This window comes from Tiliqua scincoides, chromosome 8 (genome assembly GCF_035046505.1).
Source record: "Tiliqua scincoides isolate rTilSci1 chromosome 8, rTilSci1.hap2, whole genome shotgun sequence".
Lineage (NCBI taxonomy): Eukaryota > Metazoa > Chordata > Lepidosauria > Squamata > Scincidae > Tiliqua > Tiliqua scincoides.
The window spans coordinates 10,937,731-10,957,410 of NC_089828.1; the positions used below are offsets into that span (position 1 = coordinate 10,937,731).

Sequence of the window (19,680 nt, forward strand, 5' to 3'; positions counted from 1 at the left end):
CATCTACCCGGTGGCTGTTTAGTCGCCTCTTAGGACAAGTACAGCCAAACGGAGGGCCTATTCTAATCCCCAGCCCCCAGGATTAGGAGCTTCATAGGTCATCACTTCATAGGTCATCACAAAAAGCCACTGATCTTGTAAGAGCAGCAAACTAAAATGCATTTATTTGGAAATATTTCAACCTGAATTAGACAGCAACTGTTACCCTGCACATGCCCAATCTTGTCTGATCTTGGAAGCTAAGCAAGGTCAGGCCTGGTTAGTACTTGGATGGGAGACCGCTTGGGAATACCTGGTGCTGTAGGCTTATACCATAGTCTTTCGAGACTAAAGGTTGCCAATCACCACCAACCTGAATTAGAAACCTAAATGGGCTCTCTGAGTACCTTACAGGAGATGAAATCACAATGCAATTACAAAGTAAAATTCAATCCCAATTAACAAATACTATACCAGCAGGGATTTGCAAAACCAATGCCTAAAACCATAGCAGAAACCAACATACAGTATCTCTCTGGTGATCCAAATATCCTCTTAAAACAGGATGGTTTTGGTTAGCTATCTCGAGGTCAAAAGCAAGCTGACCAGGTCAACTTCTCTCAAGTAAGGACTCCCCAGAAAGAGGTTGCCACTGCAGGAAAAGGTCCTGAATCCAACAACCATTGTTCAGACTTCCAAGAACAGAAGCACACAGGTCGAGGCCTGACCTTGCTGGCAGAGCCTTATTATGGATGCAGAAAGTCTGAAGCCAAATCACTGACATTTCCAGGTAGGAGGAAAAGTCTCTAACAACCCACCCCCACCCCCACCCCATCAGTCAGTAGGCAATAGTCAGTCAGTCAGATGCACAAGACAGCTTCTTACATGCACAAAGCACAGCATTATGTAATGCTTTCAAAACCTGGAGGCAAATACAGTGTAGAGAACTCCCTAAACCTTGCCCATTTAGCTCTGAAATACTATTACTATTACTATTACTATTAAAGATCACTATTGCATTACTTCAAGCCCAGCCAGCACCTACACTGGGCTGGAAAGAATTCAAGTAAAATCAAACAAAAGCACCCACTTCCCATTTCCTCTTAAAATCAGTCCCCAACCCACTCAGACTTTATGCGACTGGGACAAATCTAGGTTTAAAACAACTGGCCCTGCCATTGTCAGACGTAGTTTCAGCTTTAAGTTAAACAAAGAAAAAGTTTACTGTTGAGTTTGCCAATGGAAGCAGTCATTTAAATCAATGTTTCACTCCACAGGCCAACCTGTCATTCAAGAATGTTCAAAGCTTTCGCATCGCTGCAATTACCAAGCTGTGCACAAGCCATGGTGCCCACAAGTGGTTAACAGAAAAGCAGCCAACTGGGAAGCCCAAACAAAAGTAAACACACCTCCAATTCTGAACCAAGGTCATAATGCTTGATTTATGCCATATCTGCCTTTGACACAAGATTGACTTGTAAGCGCAAACAACATTTCCTGGCCTCTCTCCTCCATGAGCACCACCACAAATCAAAAACACATTGCAGCTGATTAAAGAACCAATTTCCTCTATTCGTTTTTTCATACAGTTTAACATTTTTTCATAATGTAAAGCAAGTAAGCAGCTTAATTTAAAAGAAAATAGAGCAATAAGAGGCAGGAAGAAAGAAATATATACGGTGTACACACTCACTTTTTAAAAACGTACTTAACATTTGCATAGTGATAAGGGGCAAAAAATACTAAGCTCTCCCCTGTGGCACTGGTTAAGAAGCGCCTAACTTGAGCTGGATCATGTGTCCATGGTTGCCATTTTAGTTCATATAACAAAAGGTTTACATAGGATACCCTTACATACTATATTTAATTAAAGCAAATCCCAAATACCTGACGCTAAGAATCACAGCTTTAAGCGGCAATACTTAGCAAGCATACTTGGAAGTAAATTCTACTGAAATTAATGGGACTTCCAAGTAAATAGAATCAGGCTGTGACAGTAAGTAAGCCTATGTGTGTTATCATTACATATCTTCAGCCGGAGTGAAAATGGGCCGGGTAAAACCAAGACTTGATACAAACATATTGTTGAGCTTTGACTGGTAGAGAGCTTGGGTGATGTAGTGACTGCATTGCTGGACTCACAATGGGTACAGTCAAACCCTGGCTCAGTCACAAAGTTCACTGGGGGATCTGGGATCAGTCACTATCTCTCAATCTAATCTACCTCACAGGGTTGTTGCAAGGACAAATGAATTGTGCAAGTAATCCTGAGCATCACGGAAGTAAAATGGGACAAAGCAGTAAAAAACGGAACTTTGAACTTTGAAAGCTAATCAAAACATGGTGTGCCATCTTTACAGCCCTTCCCTTCATTGTCTCCCATGGTGCTGAAACGAAGGCTGCAAGTTTCTTAGGGCAGTGCCCTGTTTTCTTACATCAGTGGTTCCCAAACTAGTGGGTCACAACCTGATTTTTGGTGGGTCTTCAAAGGGTGATCAGATAACTAAATACTTCAGGCCCTGGGGCTATTCAAATCAGATACTGTTGCTGGAAAGAGCTCAGCTCCTGTAGTTTGCCAGCATGTGCAAATATAGGGAGATAAATGTTTGAGGGTTTTTTGTTGTTGTTATTATACATAAATAAATATTTCTTTCTATATCTCCTTTTTGTAAGTCCAGTAAACTTAGGTAGGTCCCAAAAGAGTGTTGTTTAAAAAAGTAGGGTCCAGTACTAAAAAGTTTGGGAACCACCATGTTAAATTATTTAATACAATTTTTTTAATTCTATGATAGTGTAAAATACTATCCATAGTGATGGTACTACACCAATAATATAAATATTTCCCTGCTTCACAAACACAAGTATACCACTCAGGCTGCAATCCTATCCACCCTTACCTGGGAGTAAGCCTCATTGACTATAATGGGACTTACTTCTGAGTAAATATGCATATGATTGGGTTCTTAATCTCATCACTTGGTAACTCAACAGAAATGATTGGCAGTTGGATGCATATACTGCTACCACCAAAAAAACATTGCCACTCAAGATGACATACAAGGGAAGGCACCAGAAAAAAAATAATAAAGAACAATATGAACAGGAGGTCACAGAGGCAATGAAAAACAGGAAAAGGAGTACAGAATCTTGAGAACAGATAGTAAGACTTGAAAGAGAAGAGACTTATAATATACTAAAATGTGAGTAAAAGAAGAAAAGCATTTAAGCACAGCTACAGAAGGAGTGCTCAAATAAAATGATAGAAGAGGAAGGGGAAAAGAAGGTGATGGCAGTAAAATAATGAAGGAAGACTGTATTGAGAGTCAGTTTTATCAGTGGAAAGAAACTGGACAAAGTCAAGGAGAGAAAGGAGAGGCTGGGATAAAAACCAGCAGCACCTCAGATTGCAACATGTGTGTGTTATGCCAAAAATCACCCCATTGTTGTTAAGAGCCTAAAATGATAAACACTGTGACTCTTCTGGCTCTTCCCTTAACTAATGAAGGTGCTGTTTCCCTTCAAGGGAAGATTATATCTTTGTTCTAGAGCTAGTAGTTCTTTGCCAAGACAAAGGATGAAGGATGCACTCTGTACAGGTCTTGCCCAACAAATCCTTACTGGTACCCTTGTTGGTGGTCTGTGTCATCTGGAATGATTTTATTACTTGGAAGCAGTACTTTTGAGCGTCAAGAAAACAAGGGCATATAAGCTTTCCAGCACTACTAATACTTTGGAAAATAACTATTTTCTTGTAGGAGTTTGAAGCTTAGGAGCCAAATAAGAAAACCAACAAGGGAGAAAATTAACTATTTCTTAGGAGAAGATATAGTTAGTATCTTAAAGAAGCTGCCTGACAAAGGAGCTAAATATTTGAATAGCTCCTAAGATCATGCAGGACAAAAGGGGAAGTGTTTTAGTTTTTTTACACTTCTGGCCTACAGCATGAAAAGAAATACTGTAAACAGGACAACAAAATCTATTTTGTAGCAAATTTCATCTGAACTCAGTAGAATTTTAGGTATATTTCATATAATATTTTTGATATTGCCATCCCAAAAAATTTTTATAAGCCATTTTAGCAGAATTTGTGGAAGAGCTTCAGAATTGGACAGGGTGCTTTCAGGTGAATAACATTTTGGAAAATTCAAGAGGGAGCAGCTTACAAATGTCTGATGGTGGTGACAAGCGTCATTTTTCCTCTCTTTTTTCGGTATACACTATACTTCTGCAGGTGGCACAGTGGGCATTAGTCATGACATAGTATCACTGAGGCAGGACTCTAGAGAAGTCAAACAAATGAACTTCTGCTAGAAGGCAGAGAAAGTTCTCAGGCCCATACAAGAAATTGCCAGAACATACCCCCTTCCATTTTCACTGGCTCGCAATATGGTGGACAAAATGGGAGGTACATTTTTGGAGAAGCATATCCAAAACCAATTTGTTTAGAGCAGGGGTGTCCAAAGTTTTTGGCAGGAGGGCCACATCATCCCTCTGACACTGTCTCGGGGGCCGGGGGGAAAAAGAATTAATTTACTTTTAAAATTTGAATACATTTACGTAAGTTTACATAAATGAATATATTAAAGATGAACTTATATGAATGAATGAAGGTCTTGAAATAGCTCAAGGCCTATAAAAGGCCTTGCACAAAGCAAGGCTGGCCTTTCCTTTGCTGCTGCTACTGCATCATAGACGTGAAACAGTAAGCAGTGGAGGAAGCCCTCATCCCACAGCTCATTCAAGAGGTCAAACAGTTGCCCTCACACTAAGAGCAGTTGCATCGGGCCAGTGCGGGCTCCAACAAATCTCTGGAGGGCCAGAGGCTCATTGGAGACTGGGGGCTCCCTGAGGGCCGCATTGAGAGACCTCAAGGGCCACAAGTGACCCCAGGGCCGAGGTTTGGGCACCCCTGGTTTAGAGTGATGTAAGTTTAATGGAAAATGTACAGTACATTCTAAGGAACTAACCTGTTGGGCAATGGAAACCGAAGGTAATTTGCAGGTGGCAAAATGGCAGGGGGATTTCAGTTATTTTTGAGGATGAAGTGGGGGGGGGGCTTTACAAGCAGCATCAGCATTTCTCTTAGCAACTAGCAGGAGTCATTCCCCCACCCAGCAATTCTGCTCAGAATAATGCTCCATCATCATCTTAGTCACCACTGCAGCTCTTATATAGAGCCTACAGAGATAGCACCTTAGTAAAATCACTATTCCTTGTTTTTTAACTCTCCCATAATATACAAGTGCAGAGACCTGCGTATCATTCCATCTGCACGTAGTTCCTTAATACCTACATGACGGCATCTAAAGGGTTTTATACAGCCTTGCTTAAAAATGTGAGCACGCTCTTGCCAGACCAAACCAGGACATAATGAACTATGAGTGGAGAACATGAATCCATATGCCACACTGCTATAGCAGAACAGAGTACAAGTTGTTCCCATTAATATTTTACTTGTCTCCCATTTCAAACTAACAGTAAGGCTTTTTTAAGATAGCAAATGCTCTTTCAAAGATGTGTAAGTAGCAGCATAATTTTTACAAGCTTACCTACAAACTCAGGAATGAATGTCCAGACTGCATTATGCAGAATAAATCTTTCTCTACTTTTCAAGGGCAAATTACTATCTTGAACATTTATTTAAGTTTACAGAATAGAAGGAAAAGAATGCTGAACTGTGAGGATAACAAGGCAAAGTTGATTTTTGAGGACAAACTGCAGCCAAGTGTAACGTTTGCTTAACGCTCCTTACCCTGTTGCAAATATTTTTACTTTTTTTTTTGTTAATTGCAGCACAATAAGGACCATGAAAGATAAAAAATACTCTCTAAGTAAGAAGATGGGGAAAGAAAATTATGGGTGAAGATATACAGGATGAAACTACTGAATACAGATAGTATACATTGTACATAAGTTCATATAATTTCACTCAGTGATTCAACGCTTCAGGAAACCCTGAGGTTCCTCAGAAGCATGTCAGATTTGGGGGTTCTTCTGTGACCAAATCAATAACGGATGACAAGCTTTACGAAAGACAGCCAACACACCATAACCAACAATCTCCTAACGTCAATCATGTGCATTCTGGGACATTCTTAGTTCACACGGAGTGACTACACGGCCAAACAGGAGAGGCCAGCATGCCATGCAAACTGAGGGTATGACCTAGAATTTATTTTGCAATGCCGTGCAGACTAAATGACAAATTTAAATAAACTGGGTAAATTGACAGCATTTTAAAGTTGTGTCCTTGAAAGTTCCAATGACATTTCAACAGCAATAAGTAAAATTTCGCTCTCTACCCTTCTAACTTCCACATATTTTATTTATTTATTTATTTATTTATTTATTCGATTTATATTCCACCTTTCTCCCCGAAGGGCACCCAAGGCACCCAACATACCTTCTAGTTCTTTGTTTTCACATACATCAGACACCAGTTATCTGTTCCCTGACCGCCACTGAACCATAGGTAAACCAATATTCATGGTACCAAACTGCCTTGGCGTTGTCTGAACAACAGCTAGCAGCCTGCAGCAGGGCCACCCCATCCATGAGGCCAACTGAAGGTGTCGCCTCATGCAGCAGATCCGGGGGGGGGGGGGAGGACCCATCTCTGTCCACCTACTTGCTTGCTTATATGCTCCTCCTACAATCCTTGGACTAGAAAAAGGGAGAGTGGGGCAGAGAGGAATAGGAAGTGTGGAGGGCAGAAGAGTGCTGAGCTAGAACATCAGCAAGTGGTACAAGCAGGGGCTGGCACATCATGAAGTAGGCAGCGGTATCCGGCATGCCACCTCAGGCAGGAGGTCTTGGGCAAGTCTCAGTCTGCCCCATCTCCAGAACCTAGCTCACTCTCAACTCTTTGAGTTCTTCAGAAGGCCTGTTTCACATGATCAGGGTTCCATAAATCCACTCATTAGAGTAGGACAGTGATAGCGATACAGACAATCTCTAGGACACGTTCCCTTTGCCATTTTAGAGAATATGCGACAGGAGTCCTTTCCAATCAACAGGAGAGTTCTGAGACATTTCTTAACATCTCCGTATCCCAGTGCAAATGAAAGAAGATGCATGCCTCTCCACTCCTCAAGCCTCCTACACAAGCCTCAAAAGAGGGCTTGAGGGAAGAAAGAAAGCTGGTGACAAACCACTAATAGCAGGTGGCCAGTAAGCCAAGCCAACATTTGGGAACCGCTGCCTATGAGCATTTCACCATAGGAATACTGAGGAGAAAAAAAAGTTACCTGCCGAAGAGTCAAGATTCAAAAACAGCTCTGCAGAAGGGAAGGAATAAGAAGAGACCAGTAGGCTGCAGCTTTGAGAATAAAGGAGAGAGAAATACCAGGCCTAGATTGTATGGGAGGAAAGGTGCGCACCAACATTTTACCTGGGATGCCAAAACATCCTAAATCAACCTCACGCTATGCCCTTCAGTGCCCTATTTCAGTGGTGGGGGGTGGTGGAATCTGGCACATCAATCAAAGGTTGGCTCTGCTATTTGTGCAGACAGTTAAGTTTCAATTTCACTTCAGCTTTAGTGAAGATGTAAAACCTTTTATCACCCTACCAGGGATTACTGACCAAGTTATCACACTTTTCATCTTATATCAGCCATTAGCATTCGCAACATGCCTTGCACTTTCCAAAAGATGTTCAATGAAGTTGGGCTTTTACTGCTTTGTCATCCAAATATTGTTCTATTGAAGCTTTTTCGATACAAACGCAACCATTTTTTCCTTTAACAAGCCTGTCAAACGTGGCCCATTTTCCAGCTGTGTTTTACAGCTCAATGCATTATTGCTTCCCAGGTGTTTAGAGGAGGGTAGATCTCATCGGAATCAGCAGCCCCTAGGGTAAGCTCACAATGAAGTACTTTTATTTTACACACACACACACACACACACACACACACACACCAAAAACATCCCAACAAAGAGTCGTCCTAACATGCTCAGAGATTCTAAATGCCTTTAGTCTCTTCTCCCTCCTTGCCTCATCCAGTCTTAACTAGAATTTTTTAAAGATCTGAAGATGGACTATAATCCACCTCAATCAGATCTGGCTAAACGACATTACTACTGAGAGCAAACATTTGTACTGATGAGCAAGGGCCATGGTTCCTTAACTGGTCACATCAGAGATATCAACTAATCAGGAGTCACACAAAGTCATGAGATCACTGTCCTGTTTTATGTGGTACACTATGCAGAGGACCAGATTTGTCTATGTGATGTTATCACTGGGGGCAATGCATTCAACTGAGAAGAACACAAGAGGGGACAATATAAATGAACAGGCAAACATTTTTGCAGGCACTGTCAAAAAAATTAAAAAGCATTTTTTTTAATAGAGCTGACTTTCTTTCCAAACAAGAGTAGTGCTTTAAGCTCAGCCTTAATTAGAAGCTGGACAGCCCATATCTCCCCTTGATGATTGTGGAGCGAGTGATTTAATATTTATGGGATACCTTCATCTTCCCCATTTACATCGATTTTTGGCCAACACTATCTATGTTGCGCTAGAAGTACAATAAGTGCTCATGAATGCAATTCCCATCATTTTGATGTTGAGTTCAGTGCGTTTCTGGGACACATTGTGTTTTTATGAGTAAGTTTCCACAGCAGGCTATACACTCCCTAGACTTGCTTTAGATCTTTTGCCAAGATTCATAGGGTCTTTTTCATGTTGCTTTCTTTGCCATTATATCCCTATTCCATGTTTAGTGTAATGTATCTATAGCTTCTGGAGTACGCATTGCCGGTCTAATTATGAAAAATATACCTTGTTATTTTCCAGGCCCCCAGCTTCATCCATTACTACTCTCTCTTTCAAATTTAACTTTTCTACTTCAACCAACTCAAAATAACTCAGAAGCGCGAACACCCCATTACATAAACCTTGTATATTTCATAGCTACATTTATCGAGCATTCAGCATTCAAGAATTTCTCTTTTAAGAACATTCTAATTTTCTGTGTGTCAAAATACCACATAAAAGAGAACACAGACCAAAATGCCCCTCTCATCCAACAATAACAGCAGTCAAAGTTATATGCAATGTTCCCGTTTCCAAAAAGAATCTGTACAATTGCGTATCGCTGTCCTAGTTTGTGCCTTATGGAAGGTGTTTCCAAGCATTATTATTATTGGTATATTATTTCAGATAAAGTTTGATTACTCACATGACACTAACATAGTTCTTTGTTAAAGGAGCCTGGCCTCTTTTCAGGACTCTACACACAGAAGCTTCAGCAGCTTGAGATGACTACAACCAAGGCCGACTGAAAGTATTTTGAGTCTAAGAACATAAGCAGTGGTCCCCAAATTTCCAGGGCTGCTAAGCCCTCAGAACCCAGAAGTGAGTGACATGAAACACGCCACGCGATTATATCACTGGTCACTCCCAGGTTCGGTGATCATCACAAACCTCCAAGGAGCAGTTTAGTTTCTGTAGTCACATATTAAGCTGACCAGTGCAATTGTATCGCCTGGTTCAGCCCCAAATCCAAACCATCACTTTGTAGAATGTGGTTGAACCTCACTCATCAACATTTGAGCACTGTGGGAGTTCTGGTTTGAGCAAACCAATCTTTGCCCCAGCTCACATGCAGTGACAAACTATGGTTGGCTGAACAAAAAAAGATGATGGAAGAAAAATAGTACGTGAAGTGAACCCAAAGTTCATTCACATCACACAACATTACAAACTGTAATTGATCACTACATGTGTACCAAACCACTTTTCTCTTTTAGTATAGTGCTTCCTGTGCAACTTTTCTATAAGCAGAATTCTTTCTGCCAGTTTTGATTGTTTTTTACACTCTAACTTCCAACTGCTGCACTTATTGTTTTACCTAACTATTAAGCTTTATGGATTTTGCTGATGCCACTGTTTGGAAGAAGAACACACCTAAGATGTAGTTCTTGGCATGAAATTGCTACTCATTATAACCCAATTCCTTCAGATACATTGCACCAGATTAGATCAGGATCTGAGTGTGAGCATCAGTGTCCGTGGCATTCCCAGCTGCTCCCTGAAAAGATAAAACTGAAGAGTGTTTCACCACTTTCATAATTGATAGACGCACCTGATCATCGTAGTGGTAGGTAAGGAACTGTTCTCCTGTGGTGTCTTCCAAGAAACTTCCTTGTGGGGAAAGGGCAAACTCAGGCAAGAAGTATGCACCTTGGGACTGCTCTGCTCTTGTCTGTAAAAGATTAAATGAGATCACATTACAGTTACTGGAGAGAAAAATGGAAAAGGAAAAAAAAGATTGCAAAACCATGCAGCTGAGATATATGCCATGTTCAAACATGTGGCAGAAAAAGAAATTATATTCTCCTTTATTTGTATTACCAAATACACCTCAGGCTGGTGCAGACACAACACTACCAGCCTGTTAACTGCAGTTAGCAATTTAAAAGCTAGCCTTGGGAACGTACCTTCTCTCTCTGCATAAATTCTCTCCTTCACCTTAGCAGTAGTTAATCAGCATCATAATTAACCATGGTTTTAAGACCAACCAGAATTTTACTTTCCTGAACTTGAAAACAGCATCAATACCAAACTATGGTTCATTTTGATGTCCAAACCTACACCTGCTCTTGAACCATGGTTTGTTAAGAAATCAAGTTTAAAGATGATTTGCAAACCACAATTTGTGTTAACTCTAGCTTTCCATTACTTCCAAAGCAACAAACCACTGACATAATACAGGCAGAGCCAAGGCTCTGACACCATGGAGAAAAAAATATGCTTTCAAAGCATTGTGCTGAATGATTTTTAAGTGATTTCTAATATTGAAAACTATTTAGATATTCAGCCATAGGTCTAGTCACTTAGTAACTGCTCATATGTAACATATAATGCAATTTTATTCATGACTTTATTCACCATGTTTTAATAATTTATTGCTTGTTTATATTTTATATATAAACATTTATACTGTGAACTTTATATAATGATGCTGCATTTTGCCCATACGATTAAATAAATAAATCATGCTGAAGAAATGGAAAATGAAAGCAGACAAGTATTTAAGAAGTGGTTTGTCTGTTGCATGTTGGAAGCTCAAACCACGGTGTAGATTGTTACCTATGGTTGGCAGAAAGCTTTTGTTCGTAAGTTAAAAGAAACAACTGGTCACATAACTCTAGCTGGAACACGAAACTCTAGTTTATAAAGGGTAATTCACATTCATGAAATGCTTTAAGAACAAATTCTGCAAAATTTAATTATTTCTATACCATTTTAGTCTTCAGAGACGTCCACCTGGAACTTAAGTGTAAGACATACACTAGTACGCAATGAGGTGACATGCCTGTTACCATTATTCATTTGCAATTCCTACCATTACACCACATTTAAAAACAGCATTAAAAACTTTTACAATAACTTACACTAAAGTTTAAAGCAGAAAAGTGGAACACTAAAAAAGATCTAGAATTTTGCTGTCATCAAGATGAAAAATTGTTACTGGGCAAAAACACAACAGCCTTTTCACTATGGGTGCAATCCACATCCCACTGAAGCCAAAGTGGCAGAACTCCCATTTGTTTTAATAGCCCCGGACTGCACTCTGTTACAGCAACCTGAATTCAGTCCAGAAGTATGGAAAATTTCAACCCAAGAGGTTAAATGTTAGAATGGAAAGAGTTTTGCAATCTTTACTACCATGGATATTATTAAGCACCCAATAAAATTTGGGAAAAGAGTGCAAAGTTTGAATTTTATAATACCACCCCACTAAACACTGTTAAGAGCGAAGTAACATTGAAGTTAAGTGCTAAAGCAGTGGTTCCCAAACTGTGAGTTGGGACCCACTGGCGGGTTGTGACCTGATTTTTGGTGGGTCACCAAGGGTGATGGAAAGGGTGTTAACTTCCTCAAATCCTGAGGCTATTCAAAAATCAGACACTGTAGCTAGTAATTACTCTGCAAAGAGCTCGGTTCCTCTTTCTCCTCTCTGGGGAATTATCAGGGTTCCATGCAAGGGTCTGAAGTTTGCTGTGGATACTTCCCTGATAATATTCTTATCAGCAAGCAAATTTCTTATCTGATGGCATGGCACCAATTAGTTAGCAGTAAATCCAATATACAGAGAGATTAGAACACAAGATGCTTCCCAAGTCCTAATAATAATAACCATACGACATCCTGAGGCTAATATTTTAGATCCTGCTTAAGATAACAGGATGTTGATGTCATTCAGTTAACACAGACCAGACCAGAAGCATTTATAAGTGTGCTTGAAGATGTTTTTGCCTGTTTTGAGCAGTTTTAAGCATGAAGATCCTATCCTTCCCCACCCCTGCTCACTGATGCATCAGTACCAAAAACGTACGGCTCCATTTTGCTCCCCCTGCCGGGAATGGCTCCTAAGGGAGGGGGCCGCTTGCCCGCCATACTGAGGCTCCCTGCCAGCCTAAGCGCTCCACCCCCCTCCGGCTACGCCACCACCACTGACTATCATTGTTAAAAGCATACACATAACAACCTGATAAAAGTTCATATCTGTAACATTTCCCCAAATGCAGCCACATACCATGGTAGTATTAAATCTAATATAATAAAAATAAAATACACATTGAAATGAATGGGGACCCACCTGAAATTGGCTTGTGACCCACAGTCTAAGGAAACACTGTTCTACACATAAGTCTTTTACCCTCACCTTGTCCACAACCTCTTTCATCATTACTTCATTGTTATATTAGCTCCAACCTCATCATTCCCTATAATCCCTTTCCCTAGAATCCCATCACTTCATAATCCCTTTTCTCCCATTTGCTACTTTATCTTGTCCCCTAGTCTTCTGACCTCCTGTCCAGTATTCATATTTAGTATAATGTTCCAATTGACATGAACTGGTGAGACTTGCTTGCAAAACTCCACAGTCAGTACAATAGCTGTGTTACCTCCTGCTGCACTCAGTCACATCACTGGTTCCTACATCTACTGTTACTTCAGCTTTTAGAAGGAACTGTGCATTCTAAACATTCTCTGCCTTCTTCCCATCTTCCTCCTAACCAAGAAACAGGCATCTGTTCTGTAATTTAGCACATGAAGTAACATACAGTAACATACATACTGCTGTGTATGATTATTTGTGGACTGTCACAAAGTGATAATAAATGAGGTGTTACAGGACCACGCTGCTCTTCTTTTCCATCATCTCCTAGAACAGGGGTGTCCAAAGCTTTTGGCAGGAGGGCCACATCATCTCTCTGATACAGTGTCAGGGGCCGGGGGGGAAAAAGAATTAATTTACATTTAAAATTTGAATACATCTACATAAGCTTACATAAATGAATATATTAAAGATGAACTTATATGAATGAATGAAGGTCTTGCAATAGCTCAAGGCCTATAAAAGGCCTTGCACAAAGCAAGGCTGGCCTTTCCTTTGCTGCCGCTACTGCATCACAGACGTGAAACAGCAAGCAGTGGAGGGAGCCCTCATCCCACAGCTCACGTGAGAGGTCAAACAGTCGCCCTCATGCTGAGAGCAGTTGCATCGGGCCAGTGCGGGCTCCAACAAATCTCCGGAGGGCCAGAGGCTCATTGGAGACTGGAGTATCCCTGAGGGCCGCATTGAGAGGCCTTGAGGGCCACATGTGGCCCCAGGGCCGGGGTTTGGGCACCCCTGTCCTAGAACATCATTCCCTAGAGCAGTGTTTCTCAATGTTTGCCCCCAGTCATACCACTTCACATGGCCCACCTGTTTGGAAGCACCACTGAAAGTAACTGGTGAAGACACCATCAGGGTTCTGGGTTAGGAGGCAATATGCGACATGACAAACACCAGTAAGAGGTTCAAGGTGGATGGGAGGGCTTTTTCGGGTACGTGAAAAGCATGCTTTGGACCTTTACCTGCTGAGCTGAGCCTCCTACTGCTGTTTGTCACATTGCATCACTGGCCTCGCTGGCAGGTGTCCAGGGGTCTCATGCATACCAGATACTACACTACTTCAAGTACTACTGGTGGTACCCGTACCACTGGTTGAGAAACACTGCCCTAGGACAACAATAGGAGCATTTGAGTTTGAGCATTTGAGCAATAGGAGCATTTGAGTTTGGAGCATTTATACTCCAAACTCAAAGTGCTTCACATAAATCACCTGAGCAATTCTTACAAGAGCCTGCATAGTCAGTCATTATTTATTAAGCCTATATTGCAGTTGGAGAGACTGAGGTGGAGGGATTTGCCTAAGGCCACTTAACACATTTGTGGCAGAGGTAAAATATGAATCAGGAATTTCCTAACTCACTCCAAATCATTAAACTACACAAGCTCTTTTATCACACTCCATCAAACTATTGGAATCAATAGCTTAATACTGTGGTCGTATTCAGACTCACCTTTGAGGAAGGGCCATTGAATTAGTGGGACTTACTTCCAAGTAAAATAAGTACAGGATTATGTTGCGAGGCTTAAAACCAATGTGAAACTTCTATTTGTCTAATTGAATTGACATATACAGGTACATTTCACATTGTTGCCATAATTTTGCAGAAAAGGTTACTCTGCAGTTCATCTGTGTTTCGCGACATGCTTTCATTCAGTTTTCTCTGGATGACTGGATCATAATTGTTTCATATTTATACATAAATAACCAAGAAGATGTCTGTTAATCAGACATGTAAAGAGTCAAAACAGAAGCTTTCAGATTTAACACCAAGGAAGGTTAAGAAGCTGGAGCACTAACTTGAAGAAATTACCACAACAGAACACGCCAAGTACTTTGAACTTTTAAAAGATCTGTTCTGCTCAAGCTGGTCTAAAATGGATAAGTCACATTCATATGGTGGTATATGAACAAGTAAAAGTTTTTCACTGAGTGGTGGAATACTGGGCTTGAATGTGAAAATCTCAGCATCAAATTCTCACTCTGCCTTGGTCAGTTCATGGTTTTTCTGGCTAATACTGAACAGAAAAGTAGTACAAGCTCCCCTTCAAAAATGGCCAGAATACAACCATGATAAACAATGGCTATTTTACCTACTCATAGCCTTGATAATGGGTACTCTAAAGTGGTGCGGTAAACAGAGTTGGAACAAGAAGATTCAGGTCCAAATCCCTGTTCAGCAATGAAGTTCAACAGGGGACTTTTGGTTAGTCATTACCTCTCATCCTAACTCATCCTATAGGTTCATCCTATAGACTCATCCTATAAAATGGGGCAGGGGTGGGAAACTCCCATATACATCACTCCGAATTCCTTGGAGGATGGGTGGGATGTAAATTAAAACAATGACACATCATCATCTTTAGGACTACAGAGCTAATTCAGTTATGGGAGACGCTGCTCTCTGGATACAGCCGTAGTCCAAGAGAGAATTTGGAAACAGCCACAATATAAAATAATTAGTACATGGCAACACTCCCAGAAAAGCTGTTTAGACCTAGCCTCAGGTTTTCAAAGGGTTCTGTCTGCTTTGCCCAATCCTTATTTTGCAGTACAAGGCGCCATTCAACTTGCCCAAAGTCAACCAGTTTTGGCAGAACTGGTTCCAGGCCATACACAGCTCTGTCCACTGTTGCTCTTCCCAGAAAACCACAGAAGCAGTACACAGGTATGGAGTGCTTAGAGCACGGATGTAATGGATGTCTGTTGCATAACAGTCATTCAGGATCCAGACAAGACAGGAACAGTACTAATGGTTGGATGCTGTGAAGACTTGCCAAGATGACAAATTGTTAAGATGGATTTATATTTATTTCATTGATTAAATGATTTTCTATCCAGAAGGATCCCTAAGGCAGTTTCCATCAAACAGTAAAATGCAATTGCATTGGGGCTGCTCCTACCTCCCTCACACCCTTTGTGCTGCAGCAAGGGTTAGTAAGTAGTACATGTCACAAAAATTGAGCTGCATTAGTATAGGTCAAATAAGTGTCCATACCAAGGTCATAAACACATTGTTGTTGTTGGCAACCTTCAGTCTCGAAAGACTACGGTATCGCGCTCTGAATGGTGGTTCTGGAACAGCGTCTAGTGTGGCTGAAAAGGACAATTCGGGAGTGACAATCCCTTCCACACTGGGAGCAAGTGCAGTCTGTCCCTGGTCTGTCTCCCTGGCTATGGGCCTTCCTTCTTTGCCTCTTTGCCTCGACTGTTGGCCAAGTGTCTCTTCAAACTGGGAAAGGCCATGCTGCACAGCCTGCCTCCAAGCGGGCCACTCAGAGGCCAGGGTTTCCCACTTGTTGAGGTCCACTCCTAAGGCCTTCAGATCCCTCTTGCAGTTGCCCTTGTATCACAGCTGTGGTCTACCTGTAGGGCGCTTTCCTTGCACGGGTTCTCCATAGAGGAGATAAACACATATGCCTATACAAAAAGGTGCCTGACAGGGGACATGATTGAGACATACAAAACTATGAAGGGGACGCATAAAGTGGATAGAGGGATATTCTTTTCCCTCTCGCACAACACCAGAACATCCACTGAAAACTGAGTGTTCAGTTAGTACAGACAAAAGAAAATATTTCGTTACCCAGCACGTAATTAGTCTGTGCAACTCCTCGCCACAGGATGTGGTGATGGCATCTGGCTTAGATGCCTTTAAAAGGGGATTGGACAAATTTCTGGGGGAAAAGTTCATCACAGGTTACCAGTCATGCTGGGTAAGAGCAACCTCCTGGTTTTAGAAGTGGACTGCCTCAGAATGCAAGATGTGAGGGACAGCACCAGGATGCAGGTCTCTTATTGTCTTGTGTGCTCCCTAAAGCATTTGATGGGCCACTGTGAGATACAGGAAGCTGGCCTGATCCAGCCAGGCTCTTCTTAAAAATGGAGGATGACATTAAGAAGATGTTGTGGGGGGTGCAAACTGTTGAATATGCAAACGTATAAAATGAAATTTGAATACAATTAATCTAAATAGTCAGCTACTACCCTTGTAATCATGGACCAGAAAATGGAAAATTAGCTTTCTATACAGTGAGCAATTATATATTGCTTTGCCTGCTCAATTTTCCTTTTATGCCAGACAACCCCTCCTGGCAAATTCTTATTTATGGCAATGTCTCTCAAACTAGGTAGGTCGTGAGCCAATTTTAGGTGGGTCACCATTCATTTCAATATTTTATTTTTAATATATTAGACTTGATGCTACCCTGGTATATGACTGCATTTAGGGGAAATCTGTGCTTTTAACAGGCTACTATGTAAATGCTTTTAACAATGATAGTCAATGGGGTTTCTCCCGGGTAAATGTGGATAGGATTGCAGCCTTTGTGATGTTTGGGGAATTTCTTTTTAATTGATCACCAACTGCTTGGGTGGGTTAGGAGAGTTCTTCATTTTAAATAAATTTTTGAACTTATTGTAAACTCACTTAGGGTGCAATTCTAAAATGTACCTGGACCGACGCAAATCCCTTGTGCTGGCCCGGTAGTGTTGCCAGCACTACAGCTACACTAAGTGGTAGCGCCACTTGTTGGAGAGATAGGCTGGCACATGTCCATGCGCTGGCCTCCTTGTGCTGCCACGGGCCCTGAGGAGAGGGTGAGTTGCATTCACCAAGCCTGGCCAATGCAGGGGTCTGGGGGGCTGGGAACAGGCAGAAGGGAAGTGTTTTGGGGCGGGGGAGGGCAGGTGGCAGGCAGGACCATGGGTAGTCAGGGAGCAGGAGGTGGGGGCAGGACGTCGTCCCCGCACAGCCACAGGTTGCTTGGATTTGTGCCACTTCGTCCGGTGGTGCAGATCCAAGTAGACCCATTGGGGTCGCTGAAGCGTGATATGGGGTAAAGGGAAATGTTTCCCCTTGCCTCAGGCTGTGCCACTTTCAGCCCCAAACTTGTGCTGGATGCAGCACAGACCCACTGGCCTGCCTATTTCTAGCACAAGCTAGGACTGCGCTCTTCCTTACTTAAAAAAGGAAGGAAGGTCATATGTTAAAAATGTTCCTGTTTGATGTCACTTTCCAGTCATGACATCACTTCCAGTGGGTCCCAACAGATTGTCATTCTAAAAAGTGGGTCCCAGTGCTAAAAAGTTTGAGAACCACCAACCAAGTTGGTCCAGGATTTTTGCCCTTTAAAAAAAACAACATAAATTTTATGTTTTTTTAAAAGGGCAAAAATTCTGGACCAACTTGCATGTTCTTTACGATGCTTAGCTTGGCCCTTACTCAAAGCCTTTGAATTGCTGGACCAAACACTTGGGGGAGAGGCCACAGCTCAGTAGCAGAGAACCGGCTTGGCACGCAGGAACTCCCAAGTTCCATCTGTTGTATCACTCGATAGGGTTGGGAAAAGACCCTTGTCTGAAATCCTGGAGAGCACTGAGCTAGATGGCGCAATGGTCCAACTCAGTACAAGAGAACTTAATGGAAACACCAGGAATGTGATTCATATTCATCACACAGCAAAAAACAAAAACAAAAAACCCACTGGGTAATTTTTTTTAAGCACAGGTCACAACTGATAATTTTAGGAGCAAAAAATTCTCCTGCCTATAACGTAGCTTGCAATATCAGTACCGGGGGGGGGGGGAGAGAGAGAGAGAGAGAGAGAGAGAAAGATGGAAAACACTTGGGTGCTGGTGGAGGAAGCAGTCAGTTTTCCTAATGAAATCCTTGTCATCTTCTTTCTCAGAAGAGTTGAAAATGAGAAATAAGGTAAGAATGAGAAAATACATGCCAAAAAACCCTCACGCTTTCTGATTGACGTGCAAATACATGTTTGCCAGATTAACATGTATTGCAAGTCCAGTCATATACCATCACAGAGGATGGGTCTTGATGGATTCTTTAACACTTAAAATGTCCAGGGGGAAAGAAGGGGGATGTCTGATAGACTGCTGAGGCAGATTTCCTGCCAGAGGGGATAAATATAACCACTGAACAGAAGTCAGCTTTTGCATTTTCAGGAATTCTAACACAAGTTTATAGGGAGCTGTCAGACAGCAGCAGCAGCCAAACAGAAATAACTGGAGAATTAGTGTCGCCCAGACTCATAGGGGAAAACCCAAACCTTGGGAGGCAGCACAATTCAGCTTCCTTGAACCCCAATGGGCAGTGGTTCCCAAACCGTGCACTATGCTTCCCAAACTAGCCCCTTGGGAGGCAGTACAATTCAGCTTCCTTGATCCCCCATGCACAGTGGTTCCCAAACTGTGCGCTGTGGCACCTGAAGGCATCATGGATAACTCACAAGGGTTCCTTGGAATGTCCCCAGCAGCTTCTTCTTCCTGGTTCCCCTGGGTACAGCCATCTTGAATGTGAGAGATCTCACACAATCCAAGATGGCAGCACCGGTGGCGTAGCTGGAGAGGGTGAGAGCGCTCAGGCTGGCAGGGAGCCTCAGCGAGGCGGGCAAGCAGCCCCTCCCTTCGGAGCCATTCCCGGCAGGGGGAGCAAAACGGAGCCACACGGCCAGCCTGAGCACTCTGCCCCTCCTCCGACTACACCACTGCGCAGCACCAGGGAGCGCCGGGATGAAGAGGCTGCCAGGAAAGAAGGGTTTCGTGACCATAGCAAGTTTGGGAACCGCTGCCCATAGGCGTTGGCGAAGAAAGGCCCTGATGAGCAACAGCCAATCTACAGCTATGCATATGGATGAGAAGGTTTGAAGGGGGAATGGGCAGTGGTTTGCTGTCTTTTCCAGGTTAGGTGCCCCTGCTAAAGGGCAAGGGTTGTTTGGATCCTTGCAGAGTTTACACAGGTTGTTGATTGGTACAGGCATCCCCTCACATA

The 19,680-nt window shown here is 42.2% G+C and overlaps 1 protein-coding gene and 1 pseudogene across 1 annotated transcript in view; one reads left to right on the plus strand and one right to left on the minus strand.

Annotated features, from left to right (window-relative positions):
• ADAMTSL3 (ADAMTS like 3) overlaps positions 1-10,595 on the minus strand; it is a 203,650-nt gene extending 193,055 nt beyond the window's left edge. Inside the window, exons 1-2 of the mRNA XM_066635419.1 lie at positions 10,581-10,595; positions 10,070-10,189 (exon numbers count right to left, since the gene is read on the minus strand). Of these exons, the coding sequence (XP_066491516.1) occupies positions 10,070-10,189; positions 10,581-10,595 (135 nt within the window). The remainder of the gene's footprint in view (positions 1-10,069; positions 10,190-10,580) is intronic.
• LOC136659771 (5S ribosomal RNA) lies at positions 191-307 on the plus strand (annotated as a pseudogene).
• Positions 10,596-19,680: the final 9,085 nt, after the last annotated feature.